General features: G+C 45.8%; 1 protein-coding gene and 1 long non-coding RNA gene across 3 annotated transcripts in view; both read right to left on the minus strand.

Annotated features, from left to right (window-relative positions):
- The window catches only part of LOC102446047 (RCC1 and BTB domain-containing protein 2), a 52,004-nt gene extending 39,507 nt beyond the window's left edge, over window positions 1-12,497 (minus strand). For both annotated transcript variants that reach the window (XM_075919041.2, XM_075919042.2), the window contains exons 1-3: window positions 12,359-12,497; window positions 7,707-7,772; window positions 170-328 (exon numbers count right to left, since the gene is read on the minus strand). In XM_075919041.2, the coding sequence (XP_075775156.2) occupies window positions 170-328; window positions 7,707-7,772; window positions 12,359-12,460 (327 nt within the window). In that variant the 5' untranslated portion in view covers window positions 12,461-12,497. The remainder of the gene's footprint in view (window positions 1-169; window positions 329-7,706; window positions 7,773-12,358) is intronic.
- The window catches only part of LOC102445424 (uncharacterized), a 187,820-nt gene that overhangs the window by 141,034 nt on the left and 29,126 nt on the right, over window positions 1-17,660 (minus strand). The gene's annotated exons all lie outside the window — the stretch shown is intronic.

Here is a 17,660-nt window from a genome sequence, read left to right on the forward strand (position 1 = left end):
TAAAATAATCAATCCTAAACTTTCTTTATTCAGTAATTAACGTATGGTTCTTCTCCAGGGTCTGTGATCATAATTCTGGTTTTTCTGCCAATCTATCTTGAATTAGTAATGATTTACAGAATATTTACAGAATACTATTCCACTAATACAAACGTTCTCTGATAATTACCTCATCATTTTCAGTTGCATACAACACTTCATTACCAGCACTGCCAAATACACAGGCTTGACGAATTAACTTCAGTTCTTCTTGAGAGCAGAGAGCAAAAATTGGCCATTTTCCAACATCCAGCATCTTCAGGGCTGATAAGAAAGTAGCTTGTATCACCTGCTGAGATTAAAAAAGTGATATCAGCTATTTAGAAAAAAATAAAATGTTCAACTTTGTACAATGAAATGGCTAAATCCAAAGAAAAATTAAACAGTAGATAAAAATAGTATCCCTTTCTTTGCCAGCCACAAACAAAACTTTTATCTTATTTTAAAAGTATGGGGAAAACTCCTCAGAAATGGGAACTGTGGGTATCTGGACTTACAGCTGATCTGCAGTCAGTGATGCTGCACAAAGTGGTGATCTCTTTTTTTGAGTTGGAAAACAAGAGAGTCCTCTGGGAGCAAGGAGCTTCCCACTGAGCCCAAAGGGGCCACTGATATGAGTAAGGTACTGGTGTGGCCAGTAGGTGCCACACCAAGGACCTCCATTTTGGCTATGGAGTTCATGCCATCTCTGGTAGCTGTATTAGTCTACGGGTGGCCTTCAGACTTCTTCCAGTGAAGTAGAATGGAAGGATGAGAATCCTGACTCTGAAGCAGAGGTGTCCGAGGATCTCAGAGATGCAGAATGAGCAATTCTGGAGGAATCAACAAGCAGTTCAACTCATCCATGACCCAGAAATGGAATTAGCTTTGGCTCTCTTGTTGTAATCAGCACCACTAGTGCTAAAGACAAGGTAATGCCTTGATGTTGAGGGTGGTGACAACTTCCATGGAACCATCTGCAGCATCAAATGAATTGGTGCTAAGGAAGGATCCAGTACTGAAGAACCTTGTACTGGCTACAATATTGTGTCTATATCAACCCCCAGAAAGGGTGCTTCCTGGTACAGTGCCAAAGGGCCCAAGAGTTCAGTCACATTTTCTACTGGAAGGCCATCGTGGGCACCAGCCTCATGAAGTCTTGAACCAGCAGTGAGGACAGAACCGAAAGGTAGAGGATAGGGACGTAAAGTCCCATTTAATCAGTTAACCAGAATCCCCCCGAGCTGGTGGGTTTCCAGCCCAACTAGGCTAGAGTGGCTTCTCACCCACAGAATGGCACGGTGGACCTGGCTGGTGTAGAGCAGACCCGTGAGCAGAGTCTGATCTGGCCAGGCTGGGCTGAGCATGCTACTTCGCTTAGGCCAAGCCTGCCACATTGCCCCATGGTTGGGTGGCTGCTCTGGTCTGGCCGACTCTGCTGCAGGAAGGGACTCCTCGGGCCAGGCTGAGCCCACTGCACCGTGGGCAGGGGACTGCTCCAGCTGAGCCGGGCTCACTGTGCTGCAGATGGAGGTGGGTGGCTGCTCCAGCCCAGTCAGGCCACTGGTTAACTGGTTACCGGCACATGCCTAGTAGAGAATGTCCATCACATCCTGCTACACCAACATTACTGAAAGTCAAAAGCCAATAAGCGATCCCCTGAAAACAACAATGGAATTATAGCTGCCAGAGTCAACATCCTGATTTTTTTGGTTTTTACTAAGCAGCATACAAGATATAGCTCTACAATCAGCTTACACCCCTGTACCTTTTTTGGGACCAGCAAATATTTTAAATAAAATTATTTCCCACTGTGCTGAGCTAGAACTGGTTCTGTGGATCATAAGCATACAAAGGGAATAGTTTTGTGTCTCAGGAAGTGTTGGTGTGATGGGTCCCTGAAATGGGATGAGGAAACAGAATAAGGGCAAGAGGTGAAATGGATGATGTAATCAAATTTTATAAACCTTCCAATATCCATTTGTCTGATATAAGCTGCTTCCATGCAATCTGAAAATGAGAAAAATCATCTTCAAAAAGAGGGAGGGAGGAAATGGATAAATTAGTGCATTTATGGCTTCATGATGTGCATCTTCCAGATCTTCAACTAATCTATCAAAACTGCTGTTGTGATAATGAGGTTTATTGAGAGGTAGACATAAAGGAAGTAGGCAGTCTCTTTCTCTGGAATCTTGATTTCTCTCTGGGCTGTCCCGTAGATCTTTGATATCCAGAAAAACTCGATAGGAGAAAAACTGAAATCCAGAAAAAATGAGGTGGTATCTCTGCACCATTTGGGACCTATGAAATTTTCATTTATTTGCAGGTGTGTAAATTCCAAGGGACCTTAAGGTGGCCTTGGAATCAGTTGGAGTGTTCACAGACTTGTCAGTGGATTTAGCGAAGAGTTTTAATCCATCAAAAGGGAGGTTTCTCAACCATATTTTGGACCTCTTTGGGAAAGCCAGAGATCTAAAGACAAGATACCCAATGCACAACAGCTGCCATGAGAACAGTATGAACTAGATTGTCTGCCTAGCAAGAGTGAAAAACCAGGACACACTTTTTTCAAGGGGTGGAAGTATAGTTACTTACTTAAGACAAAGCCCCTAATATTGGGATGTCTAGTTACCTAGTGTTTCATTACTCCTTGGTGTCTATGGAAGCTTTGAATAGGTTCTAGTCATTAGCTGAACTTCAATAATAAGCCTCTGGAATTATTTGAGATGTTCAAACAGAAAATGCTCAATACGCGTGATTAACTTAAAATTATATTTTGCCACAAGAACATTTTGCAATCCTAAACTGAAAAATAGCACACGAGTAGCTCTTATGGCCAAAATGGTTGAGGTATTTTTGGCCCTTACCAAATGTTCTTTGTTTACTGTGGTGCTCTCTGCCATATTCATTTACAGAGTTAGATAAACAATGTGAATAAAATATTTTTGACAGGGACATAATACTTTTCAATCAGCACACTTGCATGGTGATATTGTTGTATGGGACTGCGAGATAGTCTTGGCAGGATCCAAGGGAAATTCATTTATCAATAAAGCCACTCAAGCTGAAGATGTCTATTGCAGGATATGTAGGAATTTGTGCTGTGTCTCTCAGATCTCTTCTAAGGGATTTGTAAGGAGTCCACACTACATTTAATTCTTGAAACTGGAAGGCAGAGCAGGCATGACTGCCTCATCTGGAGAAGATGAGGAGATATTTGTTTGCAGAGTAGCCTCATCTTCTCTAGCAACTTGTTCTTCAAAAAATCCCCTCAGCTGAGCTAGAGGAAGAGGAACAGATGGAGTAGGAGACTGTTTCCCTCAGTGATCCTCACAAGAAATGCTAGGAATTTTTGAAAACTGCTTTTGATAGGCAACCTGAGAATTCCAATGTGGCCACTTGATGGGGTTCATGTGGCATAGGACATGGCATCTAGCATTGGTCAAACCAATGAGAAAGGGTACAAGTTTGTCTCATTTATGGCTACTCTTTCCTTAAAAATACCAGGATGGCTGTCCCCCTTTTGGTAAGTAGAGGAATGCTGCACTGAGTCCTGGGACTAGAAAGAGAACGTCTCATCATAGAAGGATTCCTGCCAAACTCAACAGGTGACGAAGAATCAAACTGAATTAGGAAAAAGTTAACTTTCTCTGATTGTCTCAATCTCTGTACCCAAAGAGGTTCAGTAACTCATTAAAAGAAAACACTCTGTGCCTTCTGAAAGAAACAAATGGATTTAAGCTGACACTGAACAAAGTTCTACAGTCAATACAGTCTAGACTGCGGGGGTTTTCCGGGATACACATTTGCTCTTCCGCTTTTTTTTTGCGGAAGAGCAAATGTGCTCTTTCAGAAGCTCTGTCTTCCTCGGTCTACAAGGAAGAAGGGATCTTCCAAAAGAGGGGGATTTTCCAAAATTTGGCCCAGTGTAGAAGGGCCAAATTTCAGAAAAGCCTCTTCCGAAAAAAAATTGGAAAAAGGTATGCAAAATGTGGAGCACATTTTGCGTATCTTTTTCCGACAAAAAGGTGTAGTGTAGACCTAGCCTGAATCTGTTTCGGTGGGTCCAATATGATAGAGGTCACTGCTGCCAAAGATTACTGCTTAGAGGGAGAGGGGCATTGAAATAGCATGAGACACCTGTTTCCTCACTGGTACCAAGGTAGTATAAGTGATTTGTTTAGTACCAAATATGGTGAGGAGTCTGTAAGTACCACCTTCATAGCGGTAAGAGTCTTCAGCAGCATAATCATGCTTGTGGAGTACCAAGGACATTTTCACTTCGAAGGATATTAAAAAGTGCTTTTTTTTGTAAACGTGTAACTGATAGGACTGTCAATTAGTGGGCATTAATGCCTGTGATTAACGCCGGGCAGAATTAACACGTTAAAAAAATTAACGCACATTAATCACAGAGGGCAGAAAACCAGCATTAGCTGCTCTCTCTGGTAAGGCGCAGTAATGCAAACTGCCACCAGAGGGCGCATGAAAAAAATGAAGCAGCAAGAAAGGGGGAAAGAACCCTGAAGCCCTCCCAACTCTAAAAGAGAAATAAACAAGAAGCAAAGACCCTGACACCCATCCCTATCCCCTCCCAGGTGACCATATTTTTTTAAAATACAGCAGCCTGGAGAGTGGGGGACTTGCCCAAGCTGTCCCCCCCCTTCCCCAGCAGGGCTCACCCAAATCACCGTTTCTCTTTGCCTCCTGGGGTTGCGACTGACCCTACCCCACATCTGATTCTGGGGCTGAATTCCCACTCCCAAACTCTGCACTGCCCATGGTGGGGGGTCTATGACCCCCCCTCCGCCCAGGGGCTGACTCCTCCCCTGAGCTTGGGGACTGACCCCCCACCCCTTAGCCCTATACTACCTGCAGTTGGGGGCTGAGCCCCCCCAACTCTGCACTGCCCCTCGCAGAGTCTACCCTCTTCGGCCCTGTGCTGCCCACAGCTCAGGCTTAGTTAAAAAAGAACTCTTTTGAATAGGACACAAATATACTGATTATATAGAAGAATTTAAGTTCAGCACTACAATACTTCACTGAGATAAACTGAAGGGTTTTTTTCATAGTGTAAGTGTTTTATAATAAAAAAATAAATATAAAGTGAGCAATATCACTTTGTATTAGTCTGTGTGCTAACTTAAATCAATATATTAGAAGATGTAGAAAACATCCAAAATATTTAAACAGACAGTATTCTAATTATTGTTTTACAGTGCGATTAATCACGATTAATTTTTTTAATCGCACAATTAATCGCAATTCATTTTTTTAATCACTTGTCAGCCCTAGTAACTGATTACATTTTCAGCAGTTATATGCTGCCTCCCTCCCCCCACTGCACGGCTGTCTCTGTATCAGAGGCAGCAGCCGGAGGCAAGGGGGAACGTGGGAGTTGGTACTTGCAGGGAGCACTGCCTCATGCCTACTCCCTGCTCCTCCCCACTGTCTCTTATACAGAGGCAGCAGTGTGGGAAGGTGGGGGGGCTTGCATGTAACTTTAAAAATTAACTGATGAGCCTGGGCTCATTCATTAACCATTTAAACATGAATACTAATGTATCACTATTCACTACTGAGACATATCTGGTATGATGACCCTTAAAAGAGCTAGATGCAGAACCAGTACCAACTGAGACCGAAACCTTACCAGTACCCAGAAAAGAATCTAAGATCTTTAGCATATTCTTATCTCAAGGAGACCAAGGCTTTTTTGAAGTAGGCTCCTTGGAAAAATTACTCCAGTCTTCTTATATCATCCAATGAACCCTTCTGTGTGAAAAAGGTGCAGATGCTATGTTCACTTGTAGGTAGGTGTACAGGGTGTGGGGGCTCTTGGTCTGAATCCAAGTTGGGAAAAGGGAATGCTCCATAATCAGGAGTTCATGCCTTATATCCTGATTTTTCCTAGTTCTGATTTTAAATGCTAAGCAGATAGTTCACTTTCGAGGGTTAAGAATATTCCCCCAAATAGCAAATAACTTGTGGGCGTCCTGTCACTGACTGGGATAAACTCCCAGTAGGTGAGGCAGTGCTTTAGACTTGGAGATACTGGCATACCCCAAAGATGAGGAGGATCTTGAGATAGAACACCTCAGAAAAAAGAAGTATGAAACAAACACCCCACACAAAATGAAAAATATAAAAAGCAAATAACTGCACTAACTAAACTTAAAGGTAGAAGTTAAATTTTGAACAATAGAAACAAGCATGCTAAATGTTCCATCCCAGGCCCTGGCTGTATGGCATCATCCATCCTAATACCACCTGCACCTCTGAATGTAACAGGGGTTTACTTTCTTAGGGTTCTTTCCTGTCTTCTCTTCAATACCCCACATGGCTCCCTTTTATACCAATTTCTGGGGCCAACACCCCCACCTACGGGTGCAGCAGCGATCTGGCTGCTTCCCTCCAATTCGGTAATGTGACACACTGCTATATACTGTTATTTAGTCACAGTTGAGTAAGGATGTGTTACCATTTGTGTTATTATTTTAATTCTTATATGAAATCCCCATTTTCCCACTTATTGTAATTTAATTCCCTAATACATTTGTTATCTTATTTTAGAGTGTCCTTCTTTATTTATACATCACACTGGGAGGGTACTTTGAGGGCTTACTCCAACCGAAGATAGATGCAGGAAAAGGGGCCTGCATCCTCTGAAACAGGGGACCCCCCTAATATAAGGGGTCTTTTTTTTTAATTTTCTATTTTCTTAGTTGCCTTTGCCCCTAAGTAGCAATCTGATTTTAACAATCCATACAGAAACTAAGTAGCCCAGTTTTCTCGCTAGGGCTATGTCTACACTGGCGCGTTCCCATGCAAAAACTCTTTTGCGGAAGAAGTCTCCTTCAAAAACTCTTCCAGAAGACAGCATCTACACTGGCATGTGCTTTTGCGCAAGAGATGTACTTTTGAGCAAGAGCATCCATGCCAGTGTAGACGCCCTCTTGCGCAAGAAAGCTCTGATGCCCATTTTAACCATAGGGCTTTCTTGCGCAAGAAATTCATATTGCCTGTCTACACTGGCCTCTTGTGCAAGAACAGTTGCACAAAAGGGCTTATTCCTGAGCGGGAGCATCAGAGTTCTGGCGCAAGAAGCCCTGATTTCATACATTAGAACGTTGGTTTACTTGCGCAAGAACACGCGGCCAGTGTAGACAGGCAGCAAGTTTTTGCGCAAGAGCAGCTGCTTTTGTGCATGATCGCACCAGTGTAGACACAGCCTAGGACAGTTTAAAAAAACCCCACTATTATGCTTCCAAATTTAAGTGTTTTATTCAGTTTCACACTTCTAGGATGAAAAAATGGCAAAAAGAAAATTGTCACACATCAATGCAAAATAATAAGTTGCTACAGGTGTGTGTTGCCAAACCTCTAGACTGGAATGAATTAGCGTGGAGACTTATGCTAAATGTAAAATGATTCTGTAGACCAGGGGTGCAAATCAAACTACTTAATGAAAATATATTGTTCCTCTGTTTAATGTTCTCTTGACTCAGTAAGAACATTAACACTTATGAGAGAAATGCTGCTTATCTGAATTCTTGGTCTTGTAATGCTCTCATTACCTTAATTAAAGCACTATTATACTGCAGCCAACTAAACGTCTTTATCTATAAGTAATGTACCATGATGTGCACAATACAAACTCATATACTGTTGTGATGCTCAACTCTGACCTTGGTAGTGACTCCATGGGAAACAGGAGATTCAGCCTCCATATGGACTTGATCCTGCAGACCAGCCTGAAGAGAAATAATTTTGGTTACAATCACGATACCATATACCTAGTGACTATATCATATAGAACTGTCTGCATTTCAGTTCAACTAAATATGTGTGTGTTGAAAAGGAAATCAAAGAATGGACAAACTTCTCAACATTTGGTCTGTAAAATTACAGAGGGACTTTGGCCTGCTACTCTTCCACTGAAAAGGCCATTTTTCAAAACTGCCTAAAATTGGCTTAAGATAACTTTTTAAAACATTGCATTGAATATTCTCTGACTAGTTTTTAGCCCAAAGGTGATTTAGAAAGAGAAAGTGGCAAAATTTTAATCTGTTTTTCAGTTAGGGTCTGGGGGAGGGGGCAAGCGCACAAAGTTTCCTCCGCCCTACCAGGAGTATGCAGCGCTTCTAAGCACCTTGTGCTCCTTGCAGGGTGGGGGTAGGACAGAGGAAACTTTGCATACTCCCCCCACGTCCAGGCCACTCAGGGCTTGGGAGTGGGGGACCACTTGAAGTTTCCTCTGCCCTGCAAGCAGTGCACAGCGCTTAGAAGCACCATGAGCTCCTGGCAGGGCAGGAAGAGATTTCACACGCTCCCCCGCCCCCAACCCGATTGGCCTGGGGGCAGAAGGGGAAGCATGCAAAGTCTCCTCCTACCTCAGGGCATAGTTACCTAGGGAGAACCTCTGGGGAGGGCAAAGACTTCACGTACTCCCCCACCGTTAGACCAATCATAGTCTGTAGGTGGGGAAGCAGGGAAGCTTGAGGCCCCACCCCTTCTGGTGCAGGCCAGGGCCACTTCAAAAATTTCTGAAGTGGCCCCCAGCAAAAAATTATTGCCCACCCCTGCCTTAGAGATAAAAATGTAAATGATATCATGAACCTTTGTGGGCACAACCCACTTCTTCAGATGAATGAAGCAAGGGGTCCAGGATACAAATAAATAGCAGAAAAAGAGGGGATGGGGAAGGAAAGAGAAGGAAAAAAATCTTATCAATTAAAGTGTCCATACTAAATGAGGCTAATAGAGTGGCCTTAAATGCCCAGAACTTAGCTTTTGATGTTATTAGGTTGCTGAATGTGGCAGCCTATCCAGTTCAGGTCTTTGTTCAAACCCTGATTAAAGGTGTCAAATTTGCAAATGAAGACAAGTTCCACAGCTTCTCTCTCTAGCTGGTTTTTGAAATTGCTTTGTGATAGTATAGTCACTTTTAGATCCATTAATGTGTGCCCATGCAAGATAAAATGTTCCCCAGCAGGTTTCTGTGTGTTAGCATTTCAAATATCTGATTTGTATCCATTTATCCTTTGTCGTAGAGACTGTCCAGTTTGGCCAATATACACGGCAGGGGGCATAGTTAGCACTTGATGGCATAGATCGCATTAGTGGATGTGCAGTTGTATGAGCCTCTGATGTGGTGGTGGCTTATGTGGTTAGGTCTTGTGATGATGTCACTTGTATAGAGGTATGGACAGAGTTGGCACCATAGTTCATTGCAGGGGTAGGTTCCTAGATGAGTATAGTGGAGGTATGCTGTGTGGTTGCTGGAAAGAACTTGTTTCAGGTTAGGGGATTGCCTGTAGGGGAGGATTGGCCTGCCCCACAACCACTGGTCCAAGCCACTTCCCGCAGCTCCCCTTGGTTGCAAATAGTGAACCAGAGCCAATGGGAGCTGCGAGGTTCCATGACCACGGTACTGGTAAGTAAACACACTGGAGTGGCCAGTTAGCAGCTTTCTCAAAGTGGTTTCATGGACCTCTCTAGTCTGGTACTCTCTTGACTGGCAATAGCCATGGTCTGGCATGATTTTAGTAAGTCAGATGGCCATTTACCAAGGGGGTGGCCAGGTTTCCTGCAGTCACATCAAGTTTGTTTACAGCCACCTAGCCTGGCTTTAAGAACATAAGAATGGCCATACTGTGTCAGACCAAAGGTCCATCTAGCTCAGTAGCCTGTCTTCCAACAGTGGCCAATGCCAGATGCCCCAGACAGAGTGAACAGAAACAGGTAATCAAGTGAATCCTCTCCTGTCATCCATTTCCAGACCCTAACAAAGGGTATGTCTACACTACCACCCTAGTTCGAACTAGGGTGGTTAATGTAGGCAACCGGAGTTGCAAATGAAGCCCGGGATTTGAATTTCCCGGGCTTCATTTGCATATTTCCGGGTACCGCCATTTTTAAATGTCCGCTAGTTCAGACTCCGTGCCTGCGGCTACACGCGGCACAAACTAGGTAGTTCGGATTAGGCTTCCTATTCCGAACTACCGGTACACCTTGTTCCACGAGGAGTAACGGTAGTTCGGAATAGGAAGCCTAATCCGAACTACCTAGTGCCGCGTGTAGCCGTGGGCATGGAGTCCGAACTAGCAGACATTTAAAAATGGCGGCACCCGGCAATATGCAAATGAAGCCCGGGAAATTCAAATCCCGGGCTTCATTTGCAACTCTGGTTGCCTACATTAACCATCCTAGTTCGAACTAGGGTGGTAGTGTAGACATACCCAAACAGAGGCTAGGGACACTATTCCTACCCATTTTGGCTAATAAGTATTGATGGACCTAATCTCCATGAATGTATCTAGTTCTTTCTTGAACCCAGTTAAAGTCCTGGTCTTCACAACATCCTTTGGCAAGGAGTTCCACAGGTTGACTATGCGCTGCCTAAAGAAAAACTTCCTTTTGTTTTAACCTGCTACCTACTAATTTTAGGGATGCCAGATGTCCGGTTTTGTACCGGACAGTCCAGTATTTGAGCGTTCTGTTCGGGAAACAAACTGAGAAAATATAAATGAGAAAATAATAAATGTCTGGTATTTTCTAAATAAGATGTAAAGTAGATTGTGATGTAATGTCAAGTGTGTCCGGTATTTTTGTTGAAATCATCTGGCAACCATAACTAATTTCTTCTGGTAACACCTAGTTCTTATGTTAGGGGAACAAGTAAATAACTTTTTCTTATTCACTTTTGCCATAACTGTCAGGATTTTATAGACCTCTATCCTCAGTCTCCTCTTTTCTAAGCTGAAAAGTCCCAGTCCTTTTAATTCATATGGCACCCATTCCAAACCAGTAATAATTACTGTTGCCCTTTTCCGAACCTTTTCCAATGCTAATATATCTTTTTTGAGATGAGGCAATCACATTAGGGATGTAAGCGACTATTTGACTACCTGATAAGTCTAGGTGGTGTCTCTCCTTTGGAAAGTACAGGAGCCACCTCCACCCCTCCTGCTTATCGGGTAGTCAACTAGTTGCTTACATCCCTAGCACAGAGCAGTCTAAGCAAAGGGACAAGAATACTTCGAGTATAAATTATTCCATAATTGCCCATTTAAGGACTTGGTTAGTATTTTCCTCAAGGATCTCATACTGACCAACGCAGAGGCAGATGGGCTGCATGGACCATGGCACTGATAAAGTATGGTAATTCCTGTTTTTTCTAGGGATGTTAAATTTCGATTAATCAGCTAACTGAGCAGCTGAACGAATTTCCATCGATTACTTGATTAGTCAACAAGGGGCAGGGCACTCGCAAACCCACCTGTGGCTCTTACTACGTTGAAAAGGCAGAGGTGCAGGCAGGGACTCAAGCAGGGCACAGCAGTCAGACCAGTGGGAGTAGGGACTGCATCAGCCCCTGCTCACGCCATTTCCTGCTGTGCCACTGCCTCCCCTGCCACAACCATGCTGGGGGGGACTGGCTTTGAAGTTGGCTCCCCCCAGCACCAGCTCCTGCTCTCCCCTTGCTGTGGGGGAAGTGACTAGTTGAGTAGTGACTCAACTACCCAATAGCCTCTGCTTATCAGGTAGTGGACTGGTCACTTACACTCCTAGTTTTCTCCCCCATCTCTGATCCTGGACTCAGAGGTAGCAGCAAGATCACAAAACGTGTTTCCATATGACTGTCAAGAAAGCTTTGTCCTCTTCTGATGGACTAAGCTGAGCTATTGTTATCCAGCCCTTTGCGAGCTTCAGGCTGCACCGCAGCTCCACAACTGGGGCCATCTGCAAAAGCCTCCCTCGTATCACAGCTGGGCAATGCAAGCCTGATACTAGCTGCCAACCCCAGTGCGAAGTCTCAGTTCCTAGCTCCAAAATCTCAAATGGGCAGAGGCCCAGCACTGGCTCCTCCACGCTGAGCCTGCAGCCACCTTGCACCCCAGGGCCCGCCGCGCACACGGGCAGGGGCCTCCTGGCCTCCACCCCACGCTGCGCCTTCGACCTGGGAAGCGGTTGGTTCGCAGGAGCGAAATGCTCCTGTCAGGCAGCGCCCCGCCCCTCGGAGACACGGCGCAGCGCAGGCCAGAGGCGGCTACGCCGCAGAGCGAAACAGGCTCTACCCCCCTCCCCCCATCTATCTCCAGCACCGGCCCTAACCCTCCTCTCCCCTCCCGCCACGTCCCAGCACGGCGGCCGTTGCGGCCCCCGCCGCGGGTGGCGCAGCAGCGGCCGAGGGGGCGGGGAAACGTTCCCCTCTGACTGAACCGTAACGGCCTCGCCGCGCCCCCCGCCCGTAGAACGGCGCGCGCGGGTTCCTCTCGCCTCAGCCCAGGCCGGGGGAGGGGGATGAGGTGCCCGCGACAACCCCCCTTCCTCCTACCTTCCTCCGGGCGACGGCGGCGGCTCCTCCCTCCGTCCCTGGGAGCCGGGTAGGTGCCGCTCCGCTCAGGCGCCTCGTCGGCCCGCGGGAGGGAGGGCGCATTGGCACCTCCCACAGGCCGGCGGCGGCAGCGCCTGAACCCCCGCCCCGCCTGCCGGGGCATCCAGCAGCCCGGCCAAGAGGTGCGTGAGGGGCGAGGGGCTCGTCCGCCGGCCCAACCGCGCCTGGGGCAGGACTTTCCTAGCCCCGGCTCCCGCAGCCCTCTGGCCCTGTCTTAGAGGCGTCCCCCGGGCTCTGGAGCGCACTCAGCGCCTCCGAGAACATCCCCAGCGCCCAGGGTCGAAATGGCGGATGAAGCACCTGTCAGAGGCTCCAAAAGGGGTCTGGGACCACACGCCGTGTATCCCCCCTCCCCAAACAAAATGCTGCAGGATGCCATGGAAACAGCATTGGTAACAAGGAATGGGTGGAGCAGCGCCGTGGGATGGGATGTAGGGCAGGCACAGGTAAGCCACAAGATGTGTAGGTACCTAACCCTCCGATTTAGGTGCCGAAGCCCCAGCTCAGCTAGTCTGTAGCTGCAAAACCAACTAGGAGTCCTCTCCCTACCTCTAATATCATCAATTCACAGACACTTACCTTCCCCCCCCCCCCCCGCATCCCCCTCCTGTTCTGCAATGTGATTTGTCCTTTTCATATTTGTTCATTTTTTTAAATTGTATCCTTTGGTATGTATATATGGTTGTGACTATTTTCTTCCACTATTTGATCTGAGGAAGTGGGTCTGGCCCACGAAAGCTCATCATCTAATAAACCATCTTGTTAGTCTTTAAAGTGCTACATTGTCCTGCATTTTGCTAGGAGTCCTGTGACACTATAGAGACTAACAGATTAAAGTTTATATCCCAACAAAGCTGTTAGTCTCGGAGGTGCCACAGGACTCCTCATTGTTTTCTCTTTAGGAACCACACACTGACAGGGAGTCACTGAGGGAACTTTTGCTGTAATAATTAAGTGCTAAGTGCTTATGTTTCAGTATCTGAACACTAAAGTGCAGGACTGGAAGGGAGCTTGAGAAGTCATAGGCTAGTCCATTCTCCTGCATTCATTGAAAGACTAAAAATTATCTAAAGCAGGTGTTTGTCTAACTTTGTTTTTACATGTTAGTTTTAACAGTCTCCAATGATGGAGATTCCACAATATCCCTAGGCAATTTATTCCAGTGCTTAACCACCCTGATAGTTAAGTTTTTCCTAATGTCCTACCTAACCCAGCTTTGCTGCAAGTTACACCCATTGCTTCTTGTCCTAACCTCAGAGGTTAAGAAGAATTTTCCTTCCTCAACAATCTTTATGTATTTAAAAACCATTACAGCCAGTCCCTGACTTACAAACAGTTGATTTATGGCCGTTCGCATTTATGACCAAACCTCCCATTAAGCGGTCATTAAGGCGGTCCCCGAGTTACGAACGCGACCCGCGCTTACGAATAGTATGGTTTCAATGTAACTCAATGGGGTTCTACTTACAAACATTTTAAGTTACGGCCAAGTGTTCGTAACTTGGGGACTGGCTGTATGTCTCCTTTCAGCGATCTCTTCTTTAGACTAAACCTAGATTTTTTCCCCCTAATCTTCAGTCATAGGTCATCTTTTTAGACCTTTAATGATTTTTATTGCTCTTCTTTGGACTTTCTCCAGTTTAGCCACACCTATCCTGAAATGTGGTGCCCAGAACTGAACAAAATACTCCAGTTGAGGCCTAATCATAGCAGAGTAGAACAGAAGAATTCTCCTGTGTTGCTTATGACACACCTGCTAATACAGCTTATGAAGGGGTCCCCACAGCTGCCAGGCTGGAGGAGGCAGTAGACCTAGGCAACAATCTGGCAATTACCCTTCCCCGGGCAGTAAGGCAAGTAGTCTGTGGGTCTGCAGCCCCCCTGACTGGGCTTCAAAGCTATCTGGCAACCTGGGTAATAAGCAGAGTGAAGCAGTAAGCAATCTGCTATAACCTTAGGCAGGGTAGAGTAAGAATTTATAAGCCTTACTTTCCTTTGAGCTAGGATAGAGCTCAGGTAGCCACTTCGGCAGGTGTCAACTCCACATCCTGAACAGTGTCTGAGGCACCGAATTGTCCAATGTGTTCCATATGTGAATGGGTCCCCGGGGAGCAGATTCCTGCCTGCAGCCTGCCACAGGCAGAAGACTGCTCAAGCACTGTTGGGCTCCCACATGGGGCTGTCAGCTCCCAGCTTCACAAGGGTCCAGAAGTAGCTGGGCTGGAGGAGCCTCTGCCCAGGGCAAGGAGGCTGTTCCAGTCCAGCTGTGGCAGGTGGGGAGGCCTCTCCAGCTCAATTGTTTTAGCCTGTTAATCAGTTAACTCATTAAACGTAACCAGTTAACTGATTAAAGAGGATTTTACATCCCTAGTTCCAGGTCCCTGTGCCCTATTGACAGAGGCCTTGCAGGAGCAACCATGTATTCCCTTCCTCTTCTGCTCCTCCTGCTCCTGTGCTGCCTCCTTGTATATGAATTCTCAGCATGGAAAAGGGGGCATGGCCACAAACTGGGAAGAGACAGGCCTGTCTTACCAGTTTTGGTAGCATGTTCTGAGGCTGCCCATCTGATAGGTCCCATTTGAAATCAGGCCACCACAAGAGGTGGTGCTGGTGTCTATGCCCACTCTAGTTAGAGCAGCAAAATACACACCCTGGACTTCAGAAAAGCAGACGTTGACTCCCTCAGAGAAATGATGGGCAGGATCCCCTGGGATGCTAACATGAAGGGGAAAGGAGTCCAGGAGAGCTGGCTGTATTTTAAACAAGCCTTACTGAAGGAACAAACCATCCCAATGTGCAGTAAGAAAAGCAAATATGGTAGGTGACCAAATTGGCTTACTGGGGAAATCCTTGGTGAGCTTAAACACAAAAAGGAAGCTTATAAGAAGTGGAAACTTGGACAGATGACTAGGGAGGAGTATAAATATATTGCTTGAGAATGCTGGGGAGTTATCAGGAAGGCAAAAGAGCAATTGGAATTGCAGCTAGCAAGGGATATGAAGGATAACAAGAAAGGTTTCTACAGGCATGTTAGCAATAAGAGGGTGATCAGAGAGGGTGTGGAGCCCTTACTGGATGAGGGAGGTAACCTAGCGACAGATGATGTGGGAAAAGCTGAAGTACTCAATGCTTTTTTTGCCTCTTTCTTCACAGACAAGGTCAGCTCCCAGACTACCGCACTAGGCAACGCATTATGGGAAGGAGGTGGGCAGCCCTCAGTGAAGAAAGAACAGGTTAAGAACTATTTTAAAAAGCTACACATACACAAATCCATGGGTCCAGATTTAATGCATCCTAGGGTACTGAGGGAGTTGGCAAATGTCATTGCAGAGCCTTTGGCAATTATCTTTCAAAACTTGTGGAGATCAGAAGAGATCCTGGATGATTGGAAAAAGGCAAATGTAGTGCCCATCTTTAAAAAAGGGAAGAAGGACAATGTAGGGAATTAGAGACCAGTCAACCTTACGTCAGTCCCTGGAAAGATCATGGAGGGGATCCTCAAGGAATCCATTTTGAAGCACTTGGAAGAGGGGAATGTGATCAGGAATAATCAACATGGATTCACCAAGGGCAAGTCATGCCTAACCAATCTGATTAGCTTCTATGAGGAGGTAACTGGCTCTGTGGACATGGGGAAGTCAGTGTATGTGATATACCTTGACTTTAGCAAAGCTTTTGATACTGTCTCTCACAATATTCTTGCCAGCAAGTTAAGGAAATATGGATTGGATAAATGGACTGTAAGGTGGATAGAAAGCTCGCTAGATTGTTAGGCCCAATGGGTAGTGATCAATGGTCCAATGTCTGGGTGGCAGTTGGTTTCAATGGAATGCCCCAAGGATTGGTTCTAGAGCCGGATTTATTCAACATCTTCATTAAAGATCTGGATGAGGGGATAGACTGCACCTTCAGCAACTTTGCAGATGACACTAAGCTAGCGGCAAAGGTAGATACATTGGAGGGCAGGGTTAGGGTCCAGAGTGACAGATTAGAAGATTGGGCCAAAAGAAATCTGATGAGTTTCAACAAGGACAAGTGTAGAATTCTGCACTTGGGATGGAAGAATCCCAATATTGTTACAGGCTGGGGACCAACTGTCTAGGTAGCAATTCAGCAGAAAAGGACCTGGGGATTACAGTGGATGAGAAGTTGGATATGAGTCAACAATGTGCCCTTGTAGCCAAGAAGGCTAATGGCATATTAGTGTGCATTAGGAGGAGCACTGCCAGCAGATCTAGAGAAGTGATTATTCCCCTTTATTTGGCACGAGTGAGGCCACATGTGGAGTATTGCGTCTAATTCTGGGGCCCCCACTACAGAAAGGATGTAGATGCATTGGAGAGGGTCCAGCAGAGGGCAACCAAAATGATTAGGGGGCTAGAGCACTTGACCTATGAGGAGAGGCTGAAGGATTTGGACTTATTTTGTCTGCAGAAGAGAAGAGTGAGGGGGGATTTGATATCAGCCTTCAACTTCCTGAAGGGAAGTTCCAAAGAAGCTGTTCTCAGTACTTTAAATAAGTACCAACAGATCAAGGATGCCAAAGGTATAAGAGGGCAATCCTCAAAGAAGTGCTCGGCACTTCCCAATCCTCTAGGGATGGTAAAACAGTTTGGACCTCTATCCGTATCTATTCACCGTTTTTAAAGTGCAAAACCGCAATGAATAAAAAAAACATAAGTCCAGGTATAAATTTTATAACAACAGGACTATATTGTTTGACAAAGTAAAATTTTAAAACACAATATCTTGATTTAATATTAACCCGGGGGCAGTCCCCATTCCACAATAACCTAAAGGATAAGAAGGGGAAGTCCCCTTAAATCCTTGAATATTACCAGTCTTCGACAATAGTGGAGCCACAGAAGCTGGTGACCTCAAGCCTTTGGCTGTTTTAGAGCCTCGGGCGAGGAACAGCCAGGCGATCCCTCGTCGGGCGATTCGAGGCAGGATAGTCCCACGAAGACAGGAATTGGGAACAACGACCGGCGATTCGTCTTCCACGGATCGTTTTCTCATCAGCCCTTTTCACGCTCTTCGGTAGCGTCTCGAACTGGTGATGGTAGACCCTGTACTTAACTTATTCTAATCCTAAAATAAAACCCTACACTCCTCCGACGCGCCCGCTGAACAAACACGATGACGGCCGACCTTACGTTGACCGACGCACCTGTCGCTGACACATGGGAGATCTATCCTATTCTAAGAACTAAACTATACTAAAGGTGGGAATGACCTTCTG

The sequence above is a fragment of the Pelodiscus sinensis genome, chromosome 1 (assembly GCF_052426305.1).
Source record: "Pelodiscus sinensis isolate ZL-2025 chromosome 1, ASM5242630v1, whole genome shotgun sequence".
Classification (NCBI taxonomy): domain Eukaryota; kingdom Metazoa; phylum Chordata; order Testudines; family Trionychidae; genus Pelodiscus; species Pelodiscus sinensis.